Source organism: Argentina silus (genome assembly GCF_951799395.1).
Source record: "Argentina silus genome assembly, chromosome: 7".
In the NCBI taxonomy this organism is placed as follows: domain Eukaryota; kingdom Metazoa; phylum Chordata; class Actinopteri; order Argentiniformes; family Argentinidae; genus Argentina; species Argentina silus.
This window is the reverse complement of record NC_139661.1, coordinates 13,296,891-13,320,961: the sequence shown is the minus strand read 5'-3', so window position 1 is coordinate 13,320,961 and position 24,071 is coordinate 13,296,891. Positions and strand designations below refer to the sequence as shown.

General features: G+C 48.8%; 2 protein-coding genes across 3 annotated transcripts in view; both read right to left on the bottom strand.

Annotated features, from left to right (window-relative positions):
• Nucleotides 1–591: 591 nt before the first annotated feature.
• On the bottom strand, nucleotides 592–4,520 carry ppiaa (peptidylprolyl isomerase Aa (cyclophilin A)). The gene is made up of 5 exons (XM_083673028.1): nucleotides 4,370–4,520; nucleotides 2,592–2,622; nucleotides 2,402–2,490; nucleotides 2,004–2,176; nucleotides 592–961 (listed from the first exon to the last, which is right to left on the bottom strand). Exons 1-5 carry the CDS (start codon nucleotides 4,436–4,438, stop codon nucleotides 829–831), a joined length of 495 nt encoding a protein of 164 aa, XP_083529154.1. The 5' UTR covers nucleotides 4,439–4,520; the 3' UTR covers nucleotides 592–828.
• Nucleotides 4,521–5,209: 689 nt separating this feature from the next.
• Nucleotides 5,210–24,071, bottom strand: part of LOC310806500 (zinc finger MIZ domain-containing protein 2-like) — a 25,680-nt gene continuing 6,818 nt past the window's right edge. The window contains exons 2-19 of one of the 2 annotated variants that reach the window (XM_083672616.1): nucleotides 19,767–19,870; nucleotides 17,079–17,193; nucleotides 16,053–16,234; nucleotides 15,369–15,552; nucleotides 14,182–14,403; nucleotides 13,066–13,362; nucleotides 12,149–12,247; nucleotides 11,742–11,916; nucleotides 11,287–11,428; nucleotides 10,897–11,107; nucleotides 9,179–9,284; nucleotides 8,626–8,783; nucleotides 7,995–8,062; nucleotides 7,558–7,626; nucleotides 7,012–7,259; nucleotides 6,731–6,897; nucleotides 6,032–6,253; nucleotides 5,210–5,898 (exon numbers count right to left, since the gene is read on the bottom strand). In XM_083672616.1, the coding sequence (XP_083528742.1) occupies nucleotides 5,791–5,898; nucleotides 6,032–6,253; nucleotides 6,731–6,897; nucleotides 7,012–7,259; nucleotides 7,558–7,626; nucleotides 7,995–8,062; nucleotides 8,626–8,783; nucleotides 9,179–9,284; nucleotides 10,897–11,107; nucleotides 11,287–11,428; nucleotides 11,742–11,916; nucleotides 12,149–12,247; nucleotides 13,066–13,362; nucleotides 14,182–14,403; nucleotides 15,369–15,552; nucleotides 16,053–16,234; nucleotides 17,079–17,193; nucleotides 19,767–19,816 (2,823 nt within the window). In that variant the 5' untranslated portion in view covers nucleotides 19,817–19,870 and the 3' untranslated portion in view covers nucleotides 5,210–5,790. The remainder of the gene's footprint in view (nucleotides 5,899–6,031; nucleotides 6,254–6,730; nucleotides 6,898–7,011; nucleotides 7,260–7,557; nucleotides 7,627–7,994; nucleotides 8,063–8,625; nucleotides 8,784–9,178; nucleotides 9,285–10,896; nucleotides 11,108–11,286; nucleotides 11,429–11,741; nucleotides 11,917–12,148; nucleotides 12,248–13,065; nucleotides 13,363–14,181; nucleotides 14,404–15,368; nucleotides 15,553–16,052; nucleotides 16,235–17,078; nucleotides 17,194–19,766; nucleotides 19,871–24,071) is intronic. The other variant, XM_083672617.1, reaches the window with a different exon arrangement.

Sequence of the window (24,071 nt, the reverse complement as noted above, 5' to 3'; positions counted from 1 at the left end):
ATCAAGCCGTTACAGCAAATACTTTTATTTGTAATCTTATGAGTTATTTTGTGTACATGTTCAATGAGGACATTAAAGCACGTACAAGCAGTGAGGTAGCCAACTGTCACCTCTGAAGTCAGTGAAAGGCCGCTAATGGAAGACATCAATGAGAAAAAAAGGGCTTTACAAACATTGCCGTATATTTCTTTGTAATGAAACATACATCTTGTGAAAATAATGTCTTGGGAGACCTAGTTCCTTGGACCATTCAAGTTAAGGCATGAAAATGACCGGTTAGTGGACAGTAGAGAAGAATAGCCTTGTGTAGGCTGTAGCTTAATGGTAATTGGATGTCACAAGACACCCGAAATCACAACTCAGCTAAAACCACCACGAAAATGTTGGTCAGTAGCAGATTATGTTTATTCCAGCATACACAAATCACGCATTTCACTTAGTTTATGAATGCTGATAATCATTGAGGATAACCAAAGCGTGGGGGGGGGGGGGGGGGGGGAGAGAAGCCTTCTCAGACTCATGTCTAATTGCAGCAGGTATTTAAAAATAAAAATAAAAACACAAACTGTGTACCAAAAGACAAACACACAATTTCCATCTTCAAGGTTGTTCCCCGTTTTTATTTGACATTTTGATTAAACAAATCTTAAGTCTCATTCGGACCATTGAAAAATGCAAAAGAAACTCTAAGGCAAGTGACAAATGCAGCGAGATTGGACGAGTAAAAGGAAGGGTTTAACAAATCTCCGTGGTTAGGAATGATGACGAGGTTGTCGGGGGGGGGGGGGGGGGGGGGCTAGACAGGAAACAGGAAGTGGAGGGGCTGGTTCAGAGCTGGCCACAGTTATCGATGGTGATTTTGGCACTGGTCTTGCCGCTGCTGGAGCCATAGCTCTCCACCCTCTTGATGATATCGATGCCCTCTGACACAACACCAAAGACCACATGCTTGCCGTCAAGCCTGGAGGGGAAACAAACATGTCAATAACAATAACACTACAGACACCCCGATTTTAGAGGCTGTTCCACAAACACTGAGTCAAGTTTTTTTTTTTAAACTCCCATCAGTTGATGGGTGCTAGGGTCGATTCATCACTCCCACAGAGCTGTGCATAATTTAAACTTTGCTCATTTTTAGAAGCGCGACTGCATGACGAGTGGTTTGATGAAGGGAGAGCAGCGTCTGCTGCTGTTGGAGAATAACGACAAATCCTTGAACTCTCGCAGACTAGTGGCTTGCGTCAGATGCGCCGCTGAAAGTGAGGGAAAGCGTTTTTTCTTTGATTAACGATGACTTAACTCTTAGTGCAGAGAGTGAATGAAGGGTTAGAGTTGAATGAAGTCACTCACCCAAATGGTCAACATTCTTGTGCCAAGGGTGACTAGATTCACCAAAAAGGCATAAATGATGCTTCATTTTGTAGCCAAAGTATTGTTGCTAGGTAATGCCACATAAAACACATGGCTCTCTAGGTGGTGAGAGTTACAGAATTCTTTGGCAGTTGGTGAGTTAAAAAATAACTGTCTTGGACCCTGTTGACTGTAGCCTGCATCACGCTGTCGCAAACTGCTCCCTCGCACATCGAGCCTCAAACCTGCATCCTCAGATTGCAAAAACACACGTGACCTCCATTCGAAATAACCTAATGTGAAGCAGCTACGCCACCAAAAAGCTAGCAGGTTGATGGTACGGGTATTTCATGGTAAAACATGTCGATCTCACCTACATGACACTACACAGGGTTGGAACTAAAGTTGTTGAAAGTGTTTCTTTTGCTGCTGTTTTTTTAAACTACCCACTTTTCAAATCAGTTTGGACCCCTCCCTTCCTGACTGATGGATGAATCACTCTAATCAAGTTCAGTTTGTCATTCCATTGAATACAAGTACACAATACAACAAAACACCTTGGGCTGAGCCTCAACATCCACAAGAATAGAATGTAATAAAAACTATTTTACAACAAGTAATAAAAATAATTATATAAATATATAGACACTCACCAGTTGGTGTCAGCAGTGCAGATGAAGAACTGGGATCCGTTGGTATTGGGGCCAGCGTTGGCCATGGACAGGCAGCCCATCCCGGTGTGCTTCAGCTGGAAGTTCTCATCAGCAAACTTGGTCCCGTAGATGGACTTGCCCCCAGTTCCGTTGTTGTTGGTGAAGTCGCCACCCTAAACAGGAGGAAAGAACGAACAAAAGATCAATTGTCAAACATGTCCATCAACATTTATTATGTTTGAGTGTGTATACACACACACCATTTAGCAGACACTTACCCAATATGACTCAGAACAGTGAGAGCAAATACATTTTATATACATGATCCCAGCAGGGAATCAAACCCACAACCTAGGTGTTGCTAGCACTATGCTAACTGAGCCACAGGGGCCCATTACCTGGCACATGAAGCCTGGGATGACACGGTGGAAGCTGGAGCCCTTGTAGCCGAAGCCCTTCTCACCAGTGCACAGGGCACGGAAGTTCTCTGGAAGACAAAAAAAAGACAATACCTTAGCATTGACATCTTTGTTTTGGGCAGGTATCACCGTGAGAGTGAGGGAGTAGGAGAGAAGGGGATGAACTTACCAGCTGTCTTTGGGACAACATCATCCCTCAGCTGTTGAAAAATAATTGTAAAAAAAATCATGTTAGTTTCAACAGAATCTAAAATAATTTCAACAGTGGATAAAAGACATAGCAGCACAGCTAGCTATGGTCTGGCTCTACGCTCATCTAGAGATTGCATTAAAGCAGGCTCCAGAATAGACTGGGGCACCTTTTTTACTCAATACATTTGGACATGCTAAGACTGGGTGGAATTGACAGCTGCAGTGTTGGGGGGGGGGGTGTTAATCAGTGCAGGCATGGCGATGCAACCTCAGCCGCAGTGAAGGGAGACTGGTGGTGGTGTGTATGTGTGCGCGCGCGCGTGTGTGTGGGGGGGGGCAGAGAAATGCAGACAAGTGCTGAGGCCAGCTGTGTTCTGCTCTACTGTAATGCGCACCTGCTCTGGCTCCAACTAAACCACAGAAACATGAGCAAACATCACTGCGGATAAATCCAGGCGGCGCTGTTTTACAGGCGAGGACTAGTACAGTCGAACCTCTCTGGCTTCCATTTGGAATTTACGCCCAGAAGGAATATTCTTTGGTAAAATCAATGTGCCGCAGCTTATACGACCGAAACAGGACGAGCGGAGGTTTAGCAGCGTGACATCCTTAATAGGCGATGCATCGCGGACGTCATCTGAACGGGAAACGGTGTCGGAATCGACGTAGCTAAAATAAAATACATAAACAATCTGACAAGAGTTCCGTTGATTGAATATTTAAAACATTCAACTACCTGATAGTACGCGAGAAGTAAATGTAATATTAGATTAGTTAGCGAGATGTACCCAACCCAGTAATAAATCAGCGTTTTCTAAAGGCAGCAACCAGACACCGCCGCCCCCCCTCCCCCACCGCCGAATGGTGCATCGAAGTTTCCAGAAATATTTCTCAATGTCCATTTAGGGGGCCGCCTGATAGAAAGTTAACGGGAGAATTTGCCAACACTTACACACATTCCATCAAAATTGATACTTAAACGTATTAAATACAAATAGATAAACTACGGGGTTTATAGACCCTACTGCAAGGCGTAGTTTACGGTAGAACCGAGCCCGTCCGGATGCAACAAAGGGCGGCCTATTCGCACCCATTCATTCGTTAGCTACCGCTAGCTAGTCGAGTCGGCTACATGGTTGTAAACTATAAAATATACCCTGTAGCTTCAGCGGCAACAAACGTTCACTTAGCCGAGAAACCAAATAGCTAGGGTGAATCTTAGTTAGTGTATCTAAGATCGGAAATGCCTAGTTAATCGGGATGCTGAAAGTTGGCTGGCTAAGCGGAATCTAGCATGGCGGCTAGGATGCTACTCCCTGCCTGCGGGTTACACAATGTGCTAAATCATGCACATGCAAGCCCATTTAATTGATGTCCTGCTATGTGTGTAAGTAGTAGGAATATAATTAAATCTAATTGGTAAAAAAAAAACTAAGAATAAAAAAAGATTAAGAAAAAAAATGGCGCCTAATCTTGAAGACTGCGGCGAGATCACGTATTGAACTGATGGAATGACCATACATTTTAAGACCTATATAAGGATACGATTGTTGCAAAATAAACTAGTTTAGACTGTATGGCCATTTATCAGTGCTATGGTAGCTTGATAAATTGCAAGTTAATTAGCAAAGGAGATGCCGGAGACACGTGCACATGGCTTCAAGCATACTCGTGACAGCGGGTCAACCGGGGCTGTCATTGTTATCGGTTAGCCGTTAAACACCGTAAACACCAAGCGAGCAGCGAACTACATACCGTCATCACCACCTTCCCCAGGGGCTGGGAGCCAGCGGCGAGATCGAAGAAAACTTTAATCGTTCCCATGTTTACTGACGGTTAGACGGACCGAGGACTTCGGAGAGCTATACGAGGAACCAAAAAAGAATCGAGGAAACGCGTTGATTATATATAATATTCAGGAGGACGGTCCAGAGACAGCGAGAGTCAATGAGAGCGGCAGAGAGTTTGACTGACACGGCATTGGACGAATCAAAGATCGCTTTCGCGTACTCATCCGGTCGTGGCTCCGCCTTCTCCGTTTATTAAGATCGGTGCTGACCATACAGCTGGTGCCCACTGTAACGGGAACCAATCCTACGAACGTGATGTCGGGTGCGGCTGACACGTTCTCCGCATTTGCAGTGTCTGCAGGGTATGTTGGCAGTGTACAGGCGTGAGATATGATGGTGATAGGCTAGAATGAAAGGCTATGCTTGAGTCAAGAGTAGAGAGCGTTATTATGCAATCGGCTGAGACTATAATTGGCAAGTGTCCCCTTTTCAAAAGCCTTATGAAGTACTACACAAAAGGCTTGTTGTAATGACGAGCAATATAACACGACAAATATGGTCTGACCATCTGACCATTTCAACTTAATCCGTGTGTGTGTGCGTCATTATATTCTGTAAGGAATACAATGACAAACATTTGATGGCATAATAAATTACTTTGGAGTGTACAAATAATGGCTTATTGTTTGTGTGTATGTGTGATGGTACCCTATAAAATCTTGGATTATTTTATTCATGTGGAAATGACATTGAATGACATGTTAGATATTGCATTTTATGGAAACGAGTGGTCAATCAAAGGGAAGGCATTTAAAAAATCCATCTTTACTCATTTTTGTTGACAAACACTTTCAGAGCATCCTCAGTCTTTTCATCTTCCATTTATTAAATTAAAAAGGTGTTATTTTAATCATACTGTGATGGACATTTTCAACCCCACCAGATTCAGTTGGACATGAGCATACTTCACAACCGTTATGATTCTAATTTACATACACTGATAATCCCTTCAAAATGACATACAATGACCGTGATCCTAATAGGGAACCATTGAAGTAAAACTGGATCCATGACAGAGAAGAAAGGTAGTAATAAGGGAATGAATTAGAGGCCATAGTTTACAGATATATAAAACAATAAAATATGTTACCATAGTTCATAGTCAGACAAAGGACATCAAACAAAGAGTCTCATATTTAAAAGTTTTTTTTTCTCTCAACGTCCCCACCACTGGCGGCCATCTTGGCTCAAGGGGAGCTCTTATTTTACAGGAGGTGTCTTTTACACCCACGTTGTCATGGGATATGTTTCTTCTTTGTAGCTTTCTGTGTGGCGGGGGGGGGGGGGCTGTGGGAGGGGAGGCGAGGGAGGAGCAGCGAGAGGAGATCAGTTGTTCTCGAAGAGAGAGAGCAGGTCATCACTGCTGTTGTTGGGTAGGTCAGGAGGGCCAAGGTAGGACAGCAGCTCGTCAGGATTGGTCAACTCAGGAAGTAACTGCAGAGAGAAGAGGAGGAGAAGTGTGAAACAATGAAGACACAGGATGTCAAGCTGGCCCCAGATCAGTGTCTAGGGGGATCTCCACCCTTCTCTGGGAGGGAAGGGAGGGAAGAATAGGGGTGCTACTCACGTCCAAGGAGGGTTCGGGGACCTCGGACCCTGGCGGACCCCCCAACCCGAAGGAATTATCTGTGTGGAGCCGGGGGTTCTGGGAAGGGTTGCGTTGCATCATGTGCGAGTTGCCATGGAGACCTTGATGCTGCTGCTGCTGCTGGAGAGAGGGGTGGGAGGAGTCTATACGGCCCGGATGAGAGGGGTGGGAGGAGTCTATACGGCCCGGATGAGAGGGCATCTGGATTGGAGAGAGGACACAGGGTATGACATCAGCATCAGTGTGATCTGTGAGGGTCTCTGTGCCGTGGAGGACTATAAGGTGCTTATCAGGGGATGATGCCATGTGCAATATGAGTTCATATATGTTTGTTATTGTATGGACATTACAATCAGGAGAGTCTAGAGGAGATAGAAATCAGAGGTCGGACGCAGTGTAACGCATTCCATTCCATGCATTACAATGAGCCCGTCCTCCAATTTCTACCTCCACCAGTCTCCCCCGGTTCCAATGTATTTATAATGTGGTAATCCTGTGTTATCACTGCGCACTTTACTGAAATTCTGTTCTATTCCGTTCCATGACATGATAGTAGTGTTACACACTCCTAAACACGCACACACATACGCACACACACGCACAGACACACACGCACAAACACAGACACAGACACACACATACACACGCACAGACAGACGCACGCACGCACACACACACCTGGTTTCCCATGGGGTGCCCCCCGGGTTTGTCCGGAGTGAGGAGGCCACTGGGCAGGTCAGACTGGTAGGAGAGGGGGGGCGGGCCCGAGGAGAACTGGCCAATGCTGGGGGACCCTGGGCCATTAGGGAAGTCCGAGAAGCCAGGCTGGTTACCGTACCCCGATCCTGTACACACACACACACACACACACACACCGACTTATTATAACTTACCATCAGGTTACTATCAGGTACCCCTTGGCTGGGGTAGGTAGTTAGAGGAACAGCTGGCTAGCCTACCTTGGCTGGGGTAGTCAGGAGTACTGCTGCTGTTGCCCCCTGGTGGTAGCGAGGGGTAGGGCGAGGAGGAGGGGCCCAGGGAGGCGATCATCTCCATGACACTGGGCAGGATCATGTGACTGGGGCTTAGGGTGCGGCAGCGTTTCAGCACCGGTCCGTCCGGCTCCTCCTTGATGTGAAGGTCCGGTTTGATGGGAACCGGTTTCCAGCTGCAGACCGGGTCAATGGTGATCTCCTCGTACTCCGAACTGGGGAGGTAGGGAGAGGGAGGGAGGGGGATTAAGGAGGGAGAGGTTAGAGGGAGGAGGGGGTGGTAGAGGGAGAGGAAGGGGTTAGATAGAGGGAGGGAGGGTAGAGGGAGGAAGGGAGGATGGGTTAGAGGGAGGTTAGAGGGATGGAGGGAGGGGGTTTAGAGGTACGTAGTGGTTTGTCATGTAGCTTTATTGTTCTGAGTTTTAGTGGGTCAATGGTGGTGTCCTCATGCCCAGAGCTGGGTAGGTTTACAGATAGCCCTATCAGGGCTAGAGGAGGAGTCATGTGACTTACTTCTGGATGTAGATGAGGATCCCCAGCATGTACTGATCCACCTCCAGGCCCTCCAGCAGAGCAGTCTTACTGCAGGGGAAACCACAGGGTCAGAGGTCACACAGGGTCAGGGGTCACATCTCAAAACTGGGAGAACAGAAGATGCTGATTCTAGCAGGAACAACTCAGTATTAATACAGTGACAGTTCACTGACCCAAGGGCTGGGGTCAGTTCTGGGGTCAGTTATAACAGGGCTGAGATCAGTTCTGGGATCAGTTCTGACAGGGCTGGGGTCAGTTATGGGGCCAGTTATGACAGGGCTGGGGTCAGTTATGACAGGGCTGGGGTCAGTTATGACAGGGCTATGTGGACATATGATTTTATTAACCCAACATCATTTCAGACCCTGAAGGTGCTGGATTGAAGAGGAGTTGACCTCTGACCTCTGAAGACTTACTTGCACACAGGACAGCGCCAGGTCCCTCTCTCACAGTTCAGCTGCAGGTACGACTCCAGGTCAAAACACTGCAGGAGAGAGAGAGACACACACGGTGAGATACGGTAAGATAAGGTAATAAAGTTCATTGTCCAGAAGAATAGTAGGGGACCAATGAGCCGTGTGGAAGATGGAAATGATGAAGCAGCCATGACAGTGTGTGGGAGAGAGAGAGATAGAGAAAGAGAGGCAGTAGAGGAAGACCCATAGAAATACAATGAGTAGAACGGACATGCACCATTCAAATCAGCATTCCATGGTGGGTGTAAGTGGCGGACATCTTGTGGTATACCATTCAGAAGTTTTGGTTTACAGCTTTATTAACAACCGACTCAACTGACATCGGAATGTTCAGTCGAATGATGCTTAGTTGCTATGGTGCTGCCTCTGAATCTTTAACTTCTCTCATGTGTTCTATACATGCAGCAATAATGATTACCATGGCAATTATGTGTAACAATTCCATGTCGACCATTTTTTGGTGCACGAGTGTGTACGTCCTATTCATTCCATTTCTATGGGACGACCACCACTTGACATGGTCGGAGGCTTTGTGTCTTTGTGTGTCTGTGTGTGTGCGCGTGAGGCTGACCTGTATGTGCCTGCAGTCGTGGCCCCGCGCGGGCAGCTGGATGCGGCGGAAGGTGATTGGACACTTGAGGGAGACTCTGATGGCGGTCTGCTCCACACCGTCCTCCCCGTTGAGACCCGGCGTCCCTGGGATGGTCCCGCTGCTGAAGTTCCTTTTAACTGGAGAGAGGGGGGGGGAGAAGGAGGAGGGGGGAGAGAGAGGGGAGGAGAGGGTGTAGGGTGTTATAGTGGTGTGTGTAGGGTGTTATAGTGGTGTGTGTGTAGGGTGTTATAGTGGTGTGTGTGTAGGGTGTTATAGTGGTGTGTGTGTAGGGTGTTATAGTGGTGTGTGTGTAGGGTGTTATAGTGGTGTGTGTGTGTGTGTGTGTGTGTGTAGGGTGTTATAGTGGTGTGTGTGTAGGGTGTTATAGTGGTGTGTGTAGGGTGTTATAGTGGTGTGTGTGTAGGGTGTTATAGTGGTGTGTGTGTAGGGTGTTATAGTGGTGTGTGTGTAGGGTGTTATAGTGGTGTGTGTGTGTGTGTGTGTGTGTGTAGGGTGATGCTGCTCTACTCACTCTTGGTGACACAGTGCTCTGCAGGCAGCAGCCTCTTCTTCATCAGGCCCTGCAGCACGGAGCGCACGGAGGGCCTGTGGACCAGCTGGAGGACGAACAGGTGGGACTGGAGGGATGGAGGGAGGGAGGGAGGGACATATGGGGAGAGAGAGGGAGACAGTGTTTAGGATAAAAAATGGTTTCCTGGAAATACTATGGATGTTGGTCGGTGTGTGTGTGTGTTTCTCTATATACAGTGCATTCAGAAAGTATTCAGACCCCTTCACTTTTTTCACATCTTGTTATGTTACAGCCTATTCTAAAATAGATTAAATTCATTTTTTTCCCCTCATCAATCTACACACAATACCCCATAATGACAAAGCCAAAACAGGTTTTTAGAAATATTTGCTAATTTATTAAAAATAAAAAACTGAAATACACATTTACATAAGTATTGAGTAAGTATTCAGACCCTTTACTCAGTACTTTGTTGAAGCACCTTTGGCAACGATTACAGCCTCAAGTCTTCTTGGGTATGACGCTACAAGCTTGGCACACCTTTATTTGGGGAGTTCCTCCCATTCTTCTCTGCAGATCCTCTCAAGCTCTGTCAGGTTGGATGGGGAGCGTCGGTGCACAGCTATTTTCAGGTTTCTCCAGAGATGTTCGATCGGGTTCAAGTCCGGGCTCTGGCTGGGCCACTCAAGGACATTCAGAGACTTGTCCCGAAGCCACTCCTGCATTGTCTTGGCTGTGTGCTTAGGGTCGTTGTCCTGTTGGAAGGTGACATTTTGCCCCAGTCTGAGGTCCTGAGCGCTCTGGAGCAGGTTTTCATCAAGGATCTCTCTGTACTTCGCTCCGTTAATCTTTCCCTCGATTCTGACTAGTCTCCCAATCCCTGCCGCTGAAAAACATCCCCACAGCATGATGCTGCCACCACCATGCTTCACCGTAGGGATGGTATTGGCCAGGTGATGAGCGGTGCCTGGTTTCCTCCAGGCCTTCAGCCAAAGTGTTCAATCTTGGTTTCATCAGACCAGAGAATGTTGTTTCTCATGGTCTGAGAGTTCTTTAGGTGCCTTTTGGCAAACTCCAAGCGGGCTGTCATGTGCTTTTTACTGAGGAGTGGCTTCCGTCTGGCCACTCGACAATCTGTGGCTCCTGTCTCGGAGGTCTACTAACAGTTCCTTCGACCTCATGGCCTGGTTTTTGCTCTGACATGCACTGTCAACTGTGGGACCTTATATAGACAGGTGTGTGTCGTTCCAAATCATGTCCAATCAACTGAATTTACCACAGGTGGACTCCAATCAAGTCGTAGAAACATCTCAAGGATGATCATGGAAACAGGATGCACCTGAGCTCAATTTCGAGTATCATAGCAAAGTTAGCAAACATTTCTAAAAACCTGTTTTGGCTTTGTCATTATGGGGTATTGATGAGGAAAAAAAATAATTTAATCCATTTTAGAATAAGGCTGTAACATAACAAAATGTGGAAAAAGTGAAGGGGTCTGAATACTTTCTGAATGCACTGTATGTCTGTCTGCGTGGGCCGTTTTTGTGTGTCTGTATGGCTGTGTGTATTGTAGTGGTGGGGTGTTTATGTATCTGTGTGCGCGCACGTGTGTGTGTGTGTGCATGCGTGTATGTGCGTGTGCGCGCATTCGTGTGTGCGTTTGTGTGTGTGCGCGCGTGCACGTGTGTGTGCGTTCGTGTGTGTGTGTGTGTACTCACACAGCAGCAGGCGGTGACGGTGATCTGGATGGTGTTCCTCCCAGGCTGGCAGACCTGTTTCAGGTACAGGGGTTTGTGGGACGTCTTGTTGTCACCGCGCTCAATGGTGAGTGGCGTGGCATTGACGCTGACCTGGACCGACGCCGGCCAGTTGGTGTTCATCTGACGGTCCTCGTGGTGGTAGCACTTAAACTGCAGCTCCAGGTCAGGCCTGACCAGACGACAACAGAGTTACAGATGAGGGTCATAAGGTAACTGAGTTACAGAGATCAGGCTTGACCAGAGACACAATTAGACACACGCACACACACACACACACCTACACATACACACCCACACACACACACACACACACACACACACACACACAGCAGTGGGCTGTGTTCTGACCTCATCATGAGGGTCTTGTAGACGGAGTCTCTGAGCTGGAAAACGTGGTTGCTGACGGCCAGGTTGTGTTCCAGACGGAAGGGCTCCAGAACCACGCCGTCACGCACCGGGAAGGTCAGCCGCAGGTCGTCGCTAGGGTTACCTGAGGACCAGGAAGTCAACAAAGAGGATGTAGTTTACCATGTATAACATCAAACCCAGCATCTGTGTGTGAGACGCCTGTTCTGCTCTCCCTGTGTTGAAGCTGTGATGACATGAACTGATAAACGGTACAACCGGACACCCCACACACACACACACACACAATAAAACGGGAAAACGTGGGTCACGTTGGGCTGGCAAGGTTTCCACAGAGTGTGAATAGACCTTGTATAGGTGTGTTTGTGTGTGTGTGTATGTATGTATGTATAGGTGCGTGTGTGTGTGTGTGTGTGTGTGGGGGGGGGGGGTCTTACCTGTGGGGGGATGGGGGGGCAGGGTGGCCATGTTGGGTTTGATGTCGGGGAGGAAGGAGGGTTTGACGTCGTGGCCGGGGGACATGTAGGGAGCCATGGAGCTGCCGGGGGTGATGGGGGGGGTGGGGTTCCCCGGGAGGGGGGAGCTGGGGTACCCTGGCATCGCTCGCCCAGGCTGGAGGACAGAGTGAGGAGAAGGAGGGAGAGAGAGAGGGAGGGAGGGAGGGAGAGAGAGAGGGAGGGAGGTAGAGAGAGAGAGAGAGAGGGAGGGAGGGAGAGAGAAAGAAAGAGACAAAGTTAGATTGCGGTTCTTCAGGACCAAAAATACAGACTGAGAAAATGTGGATTTCAAAGACACACACAGGTATGGGGTAATGGCAGCAGGATGGTGTGTGTGTGTCTCTTACCCCGTTGACAGCAGCCTGGCTGAAGGTATTGTATGCCCCTCCAGCGCCCCCTGCTGCTAGGGCGTTCAGTGCACTGCCCTGCCCGTTAAACTGCTCCTGCTGAGACACACACACAGGACAGAGATGAACTACACATTCTAGACTGGCAGGACCGGACCCCACACACACACACACACACACACACACACACACACACACACACACACACACACACACACACACACACACACGGCTGGCAGGACCATGAACAGACAGAATACGTAACCAACTGAACTATAGAGGTTTCACTGCAAGGTGAACCATCTCACAAAGAATGGTCAGGTTACAGTTTGTAAAAAAAAAAAAAGAAAAAAAAAAAAAATTACAGTTTGCTAAAGTGTACCTAAAAAGCCTCAAGAGGCTTTATATTATCATGTACCAGAGTGATTGCAAGAGGAAAATTTAACAATTTTCAGGGCCAAAAAGCAGAAAGTTCTTGACTGGCCAAGTCAATCTTCAGATCTAAATCCAATTGAACATGCATTTAATTCCCTGTTGAGGATAAAAAGACCTCAAAACAAACAACTGAAGATGGCTGCAGTACAGGCCAGGCAGAGCCTCACCAGAGAAGATACCCAGCATCTGGTGGGGTCAACGGGTCACAGACTTCAGGCAGTTATTGCATGCAAAGAATTGTCTTGTTTACTTTATTTTAATATTTTTTTCCCCAATACTTTTGGAGCCCTGAAATAACTTTCTTGTACATTCTAAATGGTGAAACCAATCTGAAAAAAACAAATCCAAACTGTTGGAGTGTGGAGCTAAAAGAAGACTAAATGCTTCCTGTTTCCAATACTTATACAGGGAACTGTATACAAGATGTTGTATAAACATACAGCTAAAGCTAGGCCTAAAGCTAAGCCTGAACCCACACCTACCTTGTAGTACTGTCCTGGGTTGGCCGGTCCAGGGGGGTACTGGCTCATGCTGCCCTGCTGCATGGGCATCTTGTGTGTCTGGTAGGAGGGGGAGGTGGTGGAGCGCTGGGGCCCGGGCCCGTGGTACTGCAACTGCTGCCCAGGATAGGGGCCCTGGCCTGGGCCAGGAGATGGGCCGGGACCACCCATACCTGGTCCACCCATTCCTGGCCCACCCATACCTGGCCCCCCCATACCTGGCCCCCCCATTCCTGGTCCACCCATACCTGGGCCTCCATACTGTTGCCCTGGGAAACCCTGAGGGAGAATAGAATCACATTTATTGTCCAATTCAATTCAATCCAACTTTATTCATCCCCTCAGAAGCAAATGAGACACAATGTATAAATGTGCCTTTAGCTCCACAGTACCATAACACAAACATCTGAAGCTCCTCCCCCTTAAGTTCATGACCAACTGTCCAAAGCGTTCTGATGTAGTATTAAACTATAACATGTGATTAATGTTATTAAACTACTAAAGTACATTCCCACTCCGACACATTATAAAGCTGTGATTAAATACAAATATGTGAAGTGTTCTGTCATTTCCAGTCACGTCACAACCCCAAATTAGCATATAATGACAAAAACCCTTACATGGGCTGTTTTGGGATTTTAAATATACTTTTCATGCCTTAGATGATTAGCTAGCTAGCTATGCAATTTGTTTAATGTCAGACAAAAAGTCTTCATTTGAGCCGCGCTGCCAGTGTCCAAGGTGCCGCGAGTGGAATGAGATAGCTGTTAGCTAAAAAATAGAGTAAACGTCAGGAGCGGATTTCCCCCTATCAGTGTTCAGTAACACTCCGACTATAACTGGTTCTTTTTTGTTCATTATTGGAAGTTGAGAGACAGATTTGGCATGGTTAGAAATCAAAATACGGTGTTCCAAAATGTGTTCTTGCGCTCTATCTAGAGCATATCCGTACTTGGTATACACTCTAGATAGAGCGAAGAACGCATTTTGGAACACAGCCCTTGTTTAGGAGCACAAGCGACTGAAAATGATGGAGCAAGTCACATATATGCTTCAACAAGTAGCGTGTCGCGCTTCCCACAGTTCCTCCAGCCTCACCTCAGGGTTGTAGGGTCGTTTGAGCCCCTGCTGCGGCCGGGGGGGGCCCTGCTGGGCGCCAGGGGGATAGCCGGGGTGCTGGGGCATCCTCTGGCCCTGGGGGGCGTACATGGGGCCCATGGAGGGGGGGCGGGCTTGGCCCATGCCTGGGGACATCCCTGGGGGGCCGCGGGGGCCGGGGTGGGACATGAACTGGCTGTTGTAGGCACCTGCCCCCCCCATCTGGAAAGGATGACAACCATGTTAGTGTCTTGTTAGTGTCCTGTAAATGTAAATATCTTTACCTATAACTCAAACATATCGATACCTACTATTACCCTATCTAATATCTACGTATTACCACGCCTATATAAGTAATTTAGTGCCGAAGGTGAATAAAGTCGCCCAAATTGTCAACATTCTAGAGTGCCAAGGGTGACTTTATTCACCAAAAATATACCATAAATGATGATGCTTCATTTTGTAGCCAATTAAAGTATTGTTGCTACGTAAATACCACATAGAACACTTGCACTCTAGGTGGTGAGTGTTCCGGAATTATTTGGCAGATGGTGAGTTAAGCTCTGTATACTTCTGTCTGTCCTCTACTGAACATGCTTAACTGGTGTGGAAACTTTAAAGCCACTTTCTGTGGAAATGGACTGTGCACTACCTCCTCCGGCCAGCAGGAGGTGCAGTAACCACTCTGTCACTCAGATTGACTGGCTGGCCACCATTTTGCCTGGATTTTCCAGGACAACACATTGTCCTATCAGGTGTAGGAAGACCTCTCTCACTTCCTGCCTGGGGTCATCCTCAGATGATATAAAGCTACTGCTACACACTGCTACTGCTACACACTGCTACTGCTACACACTGCTAATGCTACACACTGCTAATGCTACACACTGCTACACAGCCACCTGTGTGGCATCACCTGTGTGGCATCACCTGTGGCGAAGGGAAGGCTTCTCTGATCTTGTCTTACTCAGTAACCTGGCCTAACCCGGCCTAACCCTAACCCTGTTCAACCTGTCTCACTCCATTACCTGTCTCCCTTACTACCTGGCCATCTGGACTGTACTACCTGTCTCACTCTATTACCTGTCTAACTGTTACCTGTCTCTCTCTCACCTGTCTGTCTGTCTGACTCTATTCTACCTCCCTGTACTACCTGTCTGTATGTACTACCTGTCTGACTGTCTCACCTGGCCGTAGTTCATTTCCTGGTTCTGTTTCTCCTGTAGGGCAGCAACCGTTGCCGTGGCGGTGGCTGTTGCCGTGGCTGCGGCTGCTGCTACGGCTGCTGCGGCGGCTGCCTGGGTGAAGTCTGTATGGGGGCGCCCCCCCTGGTTGGGCATGCCCACGGACCCCCCCCCATTGTTAGGGTAGCTAGGGGGCCAGAGAGAGAGAGAGAAAACAGGACTGTTTTATAAAAATAAAAAAAAGTTATGTCAACAGAAAACACTCTTGTTCTAGGTTCTCTGAGGTGAATCATTTCCCTGTGAAATATCAGTGGTTGCACAGTGCAAAAGTTCGCTATCGCTATCAAAAATGTTAGCTATTTCATCTGGCACTTGCTTCCTGGAGGTTTCACTCTGCGCCTCGTTCAGGTTTCAGTATTACTCAACTTATCCACATGAGAGGTGTGAGGGGGAGGGAGGAAGTACGCTGTCACTGGGTGACTCACAGGCAGAGGCAGAGGTACAGTAGAGGCAGACAGAGAGAGAGAGAGAGAAGCAGAGAGAGGTAGAGACAGAGAGACACACAGACAGAGATAGAAACAGAAACAGAGACATGCAGAGACACAGACAGAGAGAGAGAGACACACAAAGAGAGACAGAGGGAGCTAACACACTGTAGGCTTTAGCTCAGTGGGCTATCACACTGACCTGCCAGGGTACCCTGGTCCCTGGGCATAGCCCCCGTTGCCCCTGCCATACATGCCCTGCTGCATGTAGCCCTTGTTGGGCTCAGGGTAGCCCTGCTGCCCCATGAACTGCTGGCCCATGCCTGGACCCCCGCCCTGCAGCATGTGACTGTTCCCTCCTGGCCCCATCTGAGGACCCTGGCCCTGGTGGGGGGGAGAGGGAGGGAGAGAGAGAGAGAGAGAGAGAACATAAGTATTACTAACTAACATATTTGCTCTTCAGATGGAGTTTCCTAATCTGCCCCTTTTGGTTTAGTTTCCCACCTCACCTTCATTTCTTTACTTGTCTGTCTGTGCAAATAGAAATTAAACAAATCAACTGAAAACAAAAGCTACATGTTGAAGCCTGATTATGAATCACTCTGAGCAGCTGTCCCTCTGCTATGATGGCGCACTTTAGAATGTTGTGTAATCTGGGATGTTTGTTTTAAAAAGGAGGTCATCAGTGCAAACCTGGCTGTAAATGAAAGTTACAGATTGTGGCTTTAATGGGGCCATGGGTGTGTACCTGGTTGTGTGACACCACACACACGCATGCACACACTTGAATATTTGATTTGGGTTCACAGTAAAGCATGACATCAAAGAACCCAAAATATGCCAAAGGTCATACAGATAGTCATGGATCCCTCAACACCTGAGACACACACACACCCCACACACACACCACACACACCCCACACACACCCCACACACACCTTGCAAGCTACTAGGCTTTTTTCTTTGGGATGCCTGCATTTTGCAGGGCGTGTACTGTCAGATACACACATGTCCAAGGCTGTCAGATATCAGATATCAGTATGACCAGCTGACACCTGAGGCCCAGACCAGCTGACACCTGAGGCCCAGACCAGCTGACCTGTGACGAGGGGCTGGTGGTGTTTTAGAAAAGGCTTTGTAGAGAAGGCTTCATCCATGTAAAGATGGAATGAGCAGCCTACTTCTAATAGGGTCACCTCTCCTTCATCAACAACACACACACACTTACCTGGCTGGGTGAAGGGTTGGTGACCCCCCAGACGGTGGTGACCACCGACAGAGATCCTGTGGGCTGATTGGTTCCTTGCTGCCAGTTCGAGGGGTCATAGGGGTACGAGCCGTCGCTATTGGAGGGGAGAGAGAGAGAGAGAGAGAGAGAGATTACTGGAGGATCATGGGAGCCCTGCAAGGACCTCATACACTGGATCATACCAGGGGAGGCTGGTGGAGGTAGACATCGAAGGACGGGCTCATTGTAATGCATGGAATGGAATGAGGAATGGTCATTCCGTTGCATGCATCACAATGAGCCCGTCCTCTGCCCAGCCTCCCCTGGATCATACAGAGGATATCAGGTGCCCTGTGTCAGTGATGGGAATGAGAGGAGGGCTGCAGGCCAGGCCTGGCAGAGCATCACCAGAGGAGACACCCAGAGTCTGGTGGGGTCAATGGGTCACACACTTCATACAGTTATTACAGGTAAAGGCATGTCTACCAAATCCTACTAAACACAAGTGCTTAATTTGGACATTTCATAAATCTGAATAAATCCCATTACTTTTGAGCACCCTGACACAGGGGGACTATGCATAACAAGTGTTGTAATTTCTGAATGGTGAAACCAATATGTACACAAATACCATCAAATCAAAGCCGAGAATCTCGACTTTAACTCCATAGTAATTGTTTTTAATTCCACTTTTGGAGTGTAGAGCCAAAAGAAGAAACTGCTTCACTGTCCCATTACTTACGCAGGGCACTGTCCCATTACTTACACAGGGCGCTTTATGTGATGAGGTGTAAGACAATGGAGCTTTGAGAGACAGAGGTAGAGAGGAGGAGGAGAGGAGGAGGAGAGGAGGAGAGGAGGAGGAGAGGAGGAGGAGAGGAGGAGAGGAGGAGGAGAGGAGGAGAGGAGGAGTAGGCCTTAGCTGTGAACATGTAAAGGATGTGAGGTAACAGATTGAGTCAAGGCTCAGTCAGACTCTGCTCAACCATGCACTCATACTCCACACAGGCAGATCCAGAGACTCGCTGTGTGTGTGTCCGTGTGTGTGTGTGTGTGTGTGTGTGTGTATAGACAGAGAGAGACAGGGAGGAATGGGGGAGAGAGAGTGTGTGTGTGTGTGTGTGTGTGTGTGCATGGGGTATGACCTGTGTCAGTTCCAGTCAACGGGCATGTAGAGGAGGATAATCATGCATGTTGCCTAGCAGCACAGCACCTCCTCTACACACACACACACACACACACACACACACGTCAACTAAGGACCTGATCTGACCTCCTTCAATCAGAGAACATAGCCAACGATCCCCGCATTCACTTCCTCTCTCACACACATTCATTTTGTCAACGAAAACAATTCTGAAAAAATTAATCGAACACCTATTTTTCCATGTCAAAATAAACCCAGAGAAAAACATATGAAGTCAACAACAATCGTCACAAAAAAGAGACGAAAATACATAAAATGGATAAATATATAAAATATACACTCACCAAACACTTTATTAGGAACACCTGTACACCTTCTCATGGTGGAGACAAAACCAATCAGTGATGCAGACAGACAGACACAGACAGACAGACCGACACAGACAGACAGACCGACCGACAGACAGGCGTTTGCTCCCGGCAGAAAAAACGGCTACTTTACATCTCATGTCTGTTCAAACCAGACCCAACACAAAGTTCCACGGGAGAGGAAAGCTTTTGCACCCGACCAAATCCCAAGACAGTCAGTGGATCTTGGCGTTTCAGAGGGGCAGTTTAGGCAAGGATGCACAGAATCACTAATCTACAAATCACCTGCTGTAAAGAAATAAGCACAATCTGTGTGATCAATATCAGCAAATTTTCGAAGTTCCTTGCTGAGCTGATCTTCTCAAATGCAGAGCTTGTTTTTGCATTGACAACTGCCCCTTATGTCTCCTGTCCTGGGCCCAGTATTTCAAAACCTTTAATCTGGATCAGAATGACATGCTATCCAGGATCAGATCCAGCTTGCTGATTTCCTCTATACTACACGCAAAAAGTCTGGTAAGTCCGCACCAAACGAGGTAGGTGTGAAAGTCGACTAAAAAGGCCCATCGTCATTTTGACAATAACTAGACTAAATTATTATTCAAATGGCTAAAAGTTTACCCGAAATCCATTCTTGTATATTTCTGGTCAATCCAGAATGCATACCGTCTCAAACTATCATAATTTTGCATGCAGCTGCATCATAGCTATCGAAACACCAGGTCTGTGTTTACCTTCTAAAAACGTCTCATATCGTGTTAAAATACGTCTACTCTGACCCTGCTCTACTCTGACCCTGTTCTACTCTACTCTGACCCTCCTCTACTCTGACCCTGCTCTACTCTGACCCTGCTCTACTCTACTCTGACCCTGCTCTACTCTACTCTGACCCTGCTCTACTCTGACCCTGCTCTACTCTACTCTGACCCTGCTCTACTCTACTCTGACCCTGCTCTACTCTACTCTGACCCTGCTCTACTCTACTCTGACCCTGCTCTACTCTGACCCTGCTCTACTACACCAGTGATTCCCAGAGATGCCAGCATGCGCTAGCTCTGGTTAGTTCTGATCAGTGTGTGTGGGGGGCAGGGGGGTACCCACCTGTGTGGATTAGGAGGCAGGCCAAGTGTGTGTGTGTGTGTGTGTGTGTGTGTGTGTGTGTGTGGTACCCACCTGTGTGGATTAGGAGGCAGGCCAGGTTTCATGGAGTTGATGGGGTTCATTGGAGGGACGTTGGGGTCAGCAGGGATCCCCAACACTCCTCAACTGCAGGCAGCCTGAAAAAACACAGTGGTGAGACAGGTTAACATGGGGTGAGACAGGCAGCCTGGGGGTGAGACAGGTTAACACGGGGTGAGACAGGTTAACAGGCAGCCTGGGGGTGAGACGGGTTAACATGGGGGGTGAGACAGGCAGCCTGGGGGTGAGACAGGCAACCTGGGGGTGAGACAGGCAACCTGGGGGTGAGACAACTATTCAGACAGAGAGAACAGAGCATCGGCCTCAGGCACACAACACAGTGTGTTTGTAGGATGTTAGACATCAGCAAACAAACACTTCCTATGGGAAACAGAGGGGTGTGTGTGTGTGTTCTCTGACCTGTGTGTGTGTGTGTGTGTGTGTGTGTGTGTGTGTGTGTGTGTGTGTGTGTGTGTGTGTTGGGGGGGGGAGCTGAGATGAACCGGTCCTGCTTGTTTTGTTGCTTGCATTACAACAAGCCGGTCCCCCTATTTCTACCTGCCCCAGCCTCCCCTGTTTCTCCCTGCCCCAGCCTCCCCTGTTTCTCCCTGCCCCAGCCTCCCCTGTTTCTCCCTGCCCCAGCCTCCCCTGTTCCTACCTCCACCAACCTCCTCTGACACAGACATGACAGGGTCTCCAGGTAGCAGGAGAGATCAGGTCACATTTGGGGTCAAGCTATCTTACTGTGCAACACACACACACACACACACACACACACACACACACACACACACACACACACACACACACACACACACACACACACACAGCTGCTACATGCCACAGATTCCTCCCAGCTGAGAGCAGCTTAGTCCTAAAAATAGCAGCAGATTTTAAAAAGGTGGAGAATGTGATATTGAGTCAGTGGTTGTCTGTGAATATGATATTGAGTCAGTGGATGTCTGTGTGTGGCCAAAACACACGCAGCACCACACACACACACACACACACACACACACACACGCACACGCACACGCACACGCACGCACGCACACACGCGCACCCTCGCACACGCGCACACAAGTGAAGATGTTTCACAATGATGGTTCAGTTCCCTCGAGGGGCCTTTGTTCAAACAATTGTCCCTCCCCACCCCCTTGCCCCCCCGACAACAACCCCCACCCCAACATCTCTGGGTTAAGCACCATTAACTGACATGCTAATTTGTTACTAACATCATTGCCTTTCACTCCTCCCCCTCCTCCCTCCTCCCTCCATCCCTGTCACTCTGCTTGCTAGATTTAGGTCAGACAGCCTCCAGCTTGAAAAAGAGGGGGAAGAGAGAGGGGGGGGGGGCAGTGACTGAGTTTATGAGAGAGAGAAGGACACCTACAAGGATAATAGAGAGGGAGGAGGGAGAGGGAGAGATAAGAGAGATAGAGGTAGGGAGGGAGGATAGAGAGAGAGGGGGAGGACAGAGATAGAGAGGGAGGAGAGCGAGAGAGTTGGAGCAGGGCCCACTTGACAGCTGCAGACAAGGCAGTAAACTGATATACACACACACACACAACAGTGATTTCTCTCTCAGTCACAGCATTAGCATGGTGCAGTATTAGCTAGCATTAGCATATGGTAGTTTAATCCCCTCAGAGCTGTGTGTCTGTCTGTGTGTGTGTGTGTGTGTGTGTGTGTGTGCGGAGCAGTCTGAGGACACATGTTCATGTAGACGCCTCAACAGCCAATCACATATCATCACATACGCTGGTCCATTGTGACTCCAGGGAGGGGGGGGAGGTGTCAAATGAGCTCCTCCTGAACATGTGACTCACGCTTCCTGATTACAGCTTAGTTGACATGATCTTGTGACATCTTGTCGAAACGTTGTCTTTCAACTTCTGTTAACAAAGCACAACACAATCTACTGGGAGAACAAAATCAACACAAGACCTCTGACTGAGGGTTCCACGTAAAGCAGCCCTGCAGAATCCAGTCGAGGAGGACAGGATCCAACCTCACAATGTCAGAGACACACACCATGTCTTCATCTGAGTGCTGTGTTCCTGAAGAGACATGTAAACACACACACACGAGCCATACACACACGCTCCTAGTGACAGACTGTCAGCACTCCAGTCTGAGCCACACAGATCCAGGTCACGCCCTGTTTCCACACACGCACGCACGCACGCACGCACACACTTGTGGGGGCAGAGAGAGTGGCAGAGAGAGAGACAGACAGAAAGAAAGAAAGAAAGAGAAATTGACAGAAAGAGAGAGAGATAGAGAGACAGAAAGAGAGAGAGACAGAGCACTAGCTAGCAGCACAGACTGTTCTTGTCCTGGAATGAACACACCACGGTGTTCCCTCGTTCCTCTCCCCCCCTCCTCCTCCTCCTCCTCTCCCCCCTGGCCTCAGTCTCTCCAGTGTTGCAGCCCTCCTCCACCCTCTCCTCCTCCTCCTCCTCCTCCCTCGCTCCCTCCCTCCCTCCCTCCCTCAGCCTCACGTGTTCCTCTCCTCTGCCTCTCCATCCACTGTCGGACACACAGGTTTAAACAACTCACAGAGACCCTTCTTCCAAACAGCTGTACCACCTATGGAACCCCCCTCACAAGGCTGTACCACCTATGGAACCCCCTCACAAGGCTGTACCACCTATGGAACCCCCTCACACGGCTGTATGACCTATGGAACCCCCTCACGCCTTCTGGTTGACGAGTAACATTCAGCTCTGGATTATCTGTGTTGTCATCACACAATGTAGGCTAGGCTTTGGCGTGAGCAGGAGACGTTGGCGGTTCAGCTAGGCTGAAACATGCAGATCTGTGTTCCTCTGGCTGGGCTGCAGCAGCAGCATGTCAATCAGAACAGCTAGTAGGCCTAGTTCCAGGTCAACTCAGGGTCAGGGGTCAGAGATCGGGGGTGGGGAGAGCAGGGGAGGGCTTAGCTCGAGTGGCACCTCCAAGACAAACTGTACCACCTCCCCTGTATTAATCCTATTGTCAACCAGCCAGCCAACCAGCCACCCACCCACCCACCCACCAACCAACCAGACACCCACCCAGCCAGCCAAGCAACCAGCCAGCCAAGCAACCAACCAGCCATCCACCAAGGGGGGAGGGGGAGAGAGAGAGAGAGAGAAAGAGGGGGAGGGAGGGAGAGAGAGAAGGCTGTAGCATGTTCCCCACTGTTCCTGATACCATTCACCAGACCCAATGGACAGGGGCTGGAGGAGTCACATGACTCTGCTGGCCATGCCCCCCCACGGCCATCACTGAATGGCCAAACCCTAACGCTGGTCCTAACCCTAACCTAACCCTGATGCTAACCCTAACCCTGTCCTAACCCTGCTGCTGACCCTAACCCTGTCCTAACCCTGCTGCTGACCCTAACCCTGTCCTAACTCTCTTGCTAACCCTGGTCACCCCCCCCCCCCCCAGGCCACCCTCCCCTTGTCCCCCCTCGCAGGCCCCTTGAAGAGTGACTAGGCTCAGGGAGAGAGCGGGAGGAGGAGGAGGGGAATACTAGGAACAGAGGGGGGCCGGCCTAACATCACACATTCCTCAACATCACTACGGTGTGAGACAAACAGATAGACACACACACACACCACACACACACTTCACACTCCCAAAATCAAAGGCAGATGTGCTCTTTCTCACTCAGACACAAACACAGCCACTTGCTTTGCGTCCTTTTCGATAGAAAACCCAATGATATCAACAAACCAGAAGTGTTACAAGCAGCAGACCTGTCATCTGATACAGTGTTAGCAAGCATTCCCTCAGTGTTACCTCATAACCTCCCATCAACCATTAATTTAGTCACATCAATGGGGAACTCCCTCAGAGAGAGAGAGAGAGACAGAGACAGAGACAGACAGACATAGCGGGACAGCCAGTCATCATGACAGTTGAAAAGAGACACATGTTGGAGTTTCACAATCACCTCAGTTCCAACTGCTACCAGACTTGGCCCACACTACTGGAAGTAATTCTAGAGAAACTAGAGGGACTTAAACTAACCAGGGCTCGACTGTGTGTGTGTGTGTGTGTGTGTGTGTGAGTGAGAGAGAGGGGTTGGGGGTGGGGGGGGTGAGAGGTCACCCACACAGACAATAGCTGTAGCTCCCTGACTGGTTAGAACAGGACTGAGGGAGATGGCCTGAGCTGACCCTCCCCCCTCCTCCTACAGAAGCTTCTCCTACACAGCAGGTAGGGCCTGCTCAGTGATCCGGACCCACCTGGCTCTGTTCCAGCACCCACAATAGCTACCAGAATGCATGGAGCTACTACAGTGCC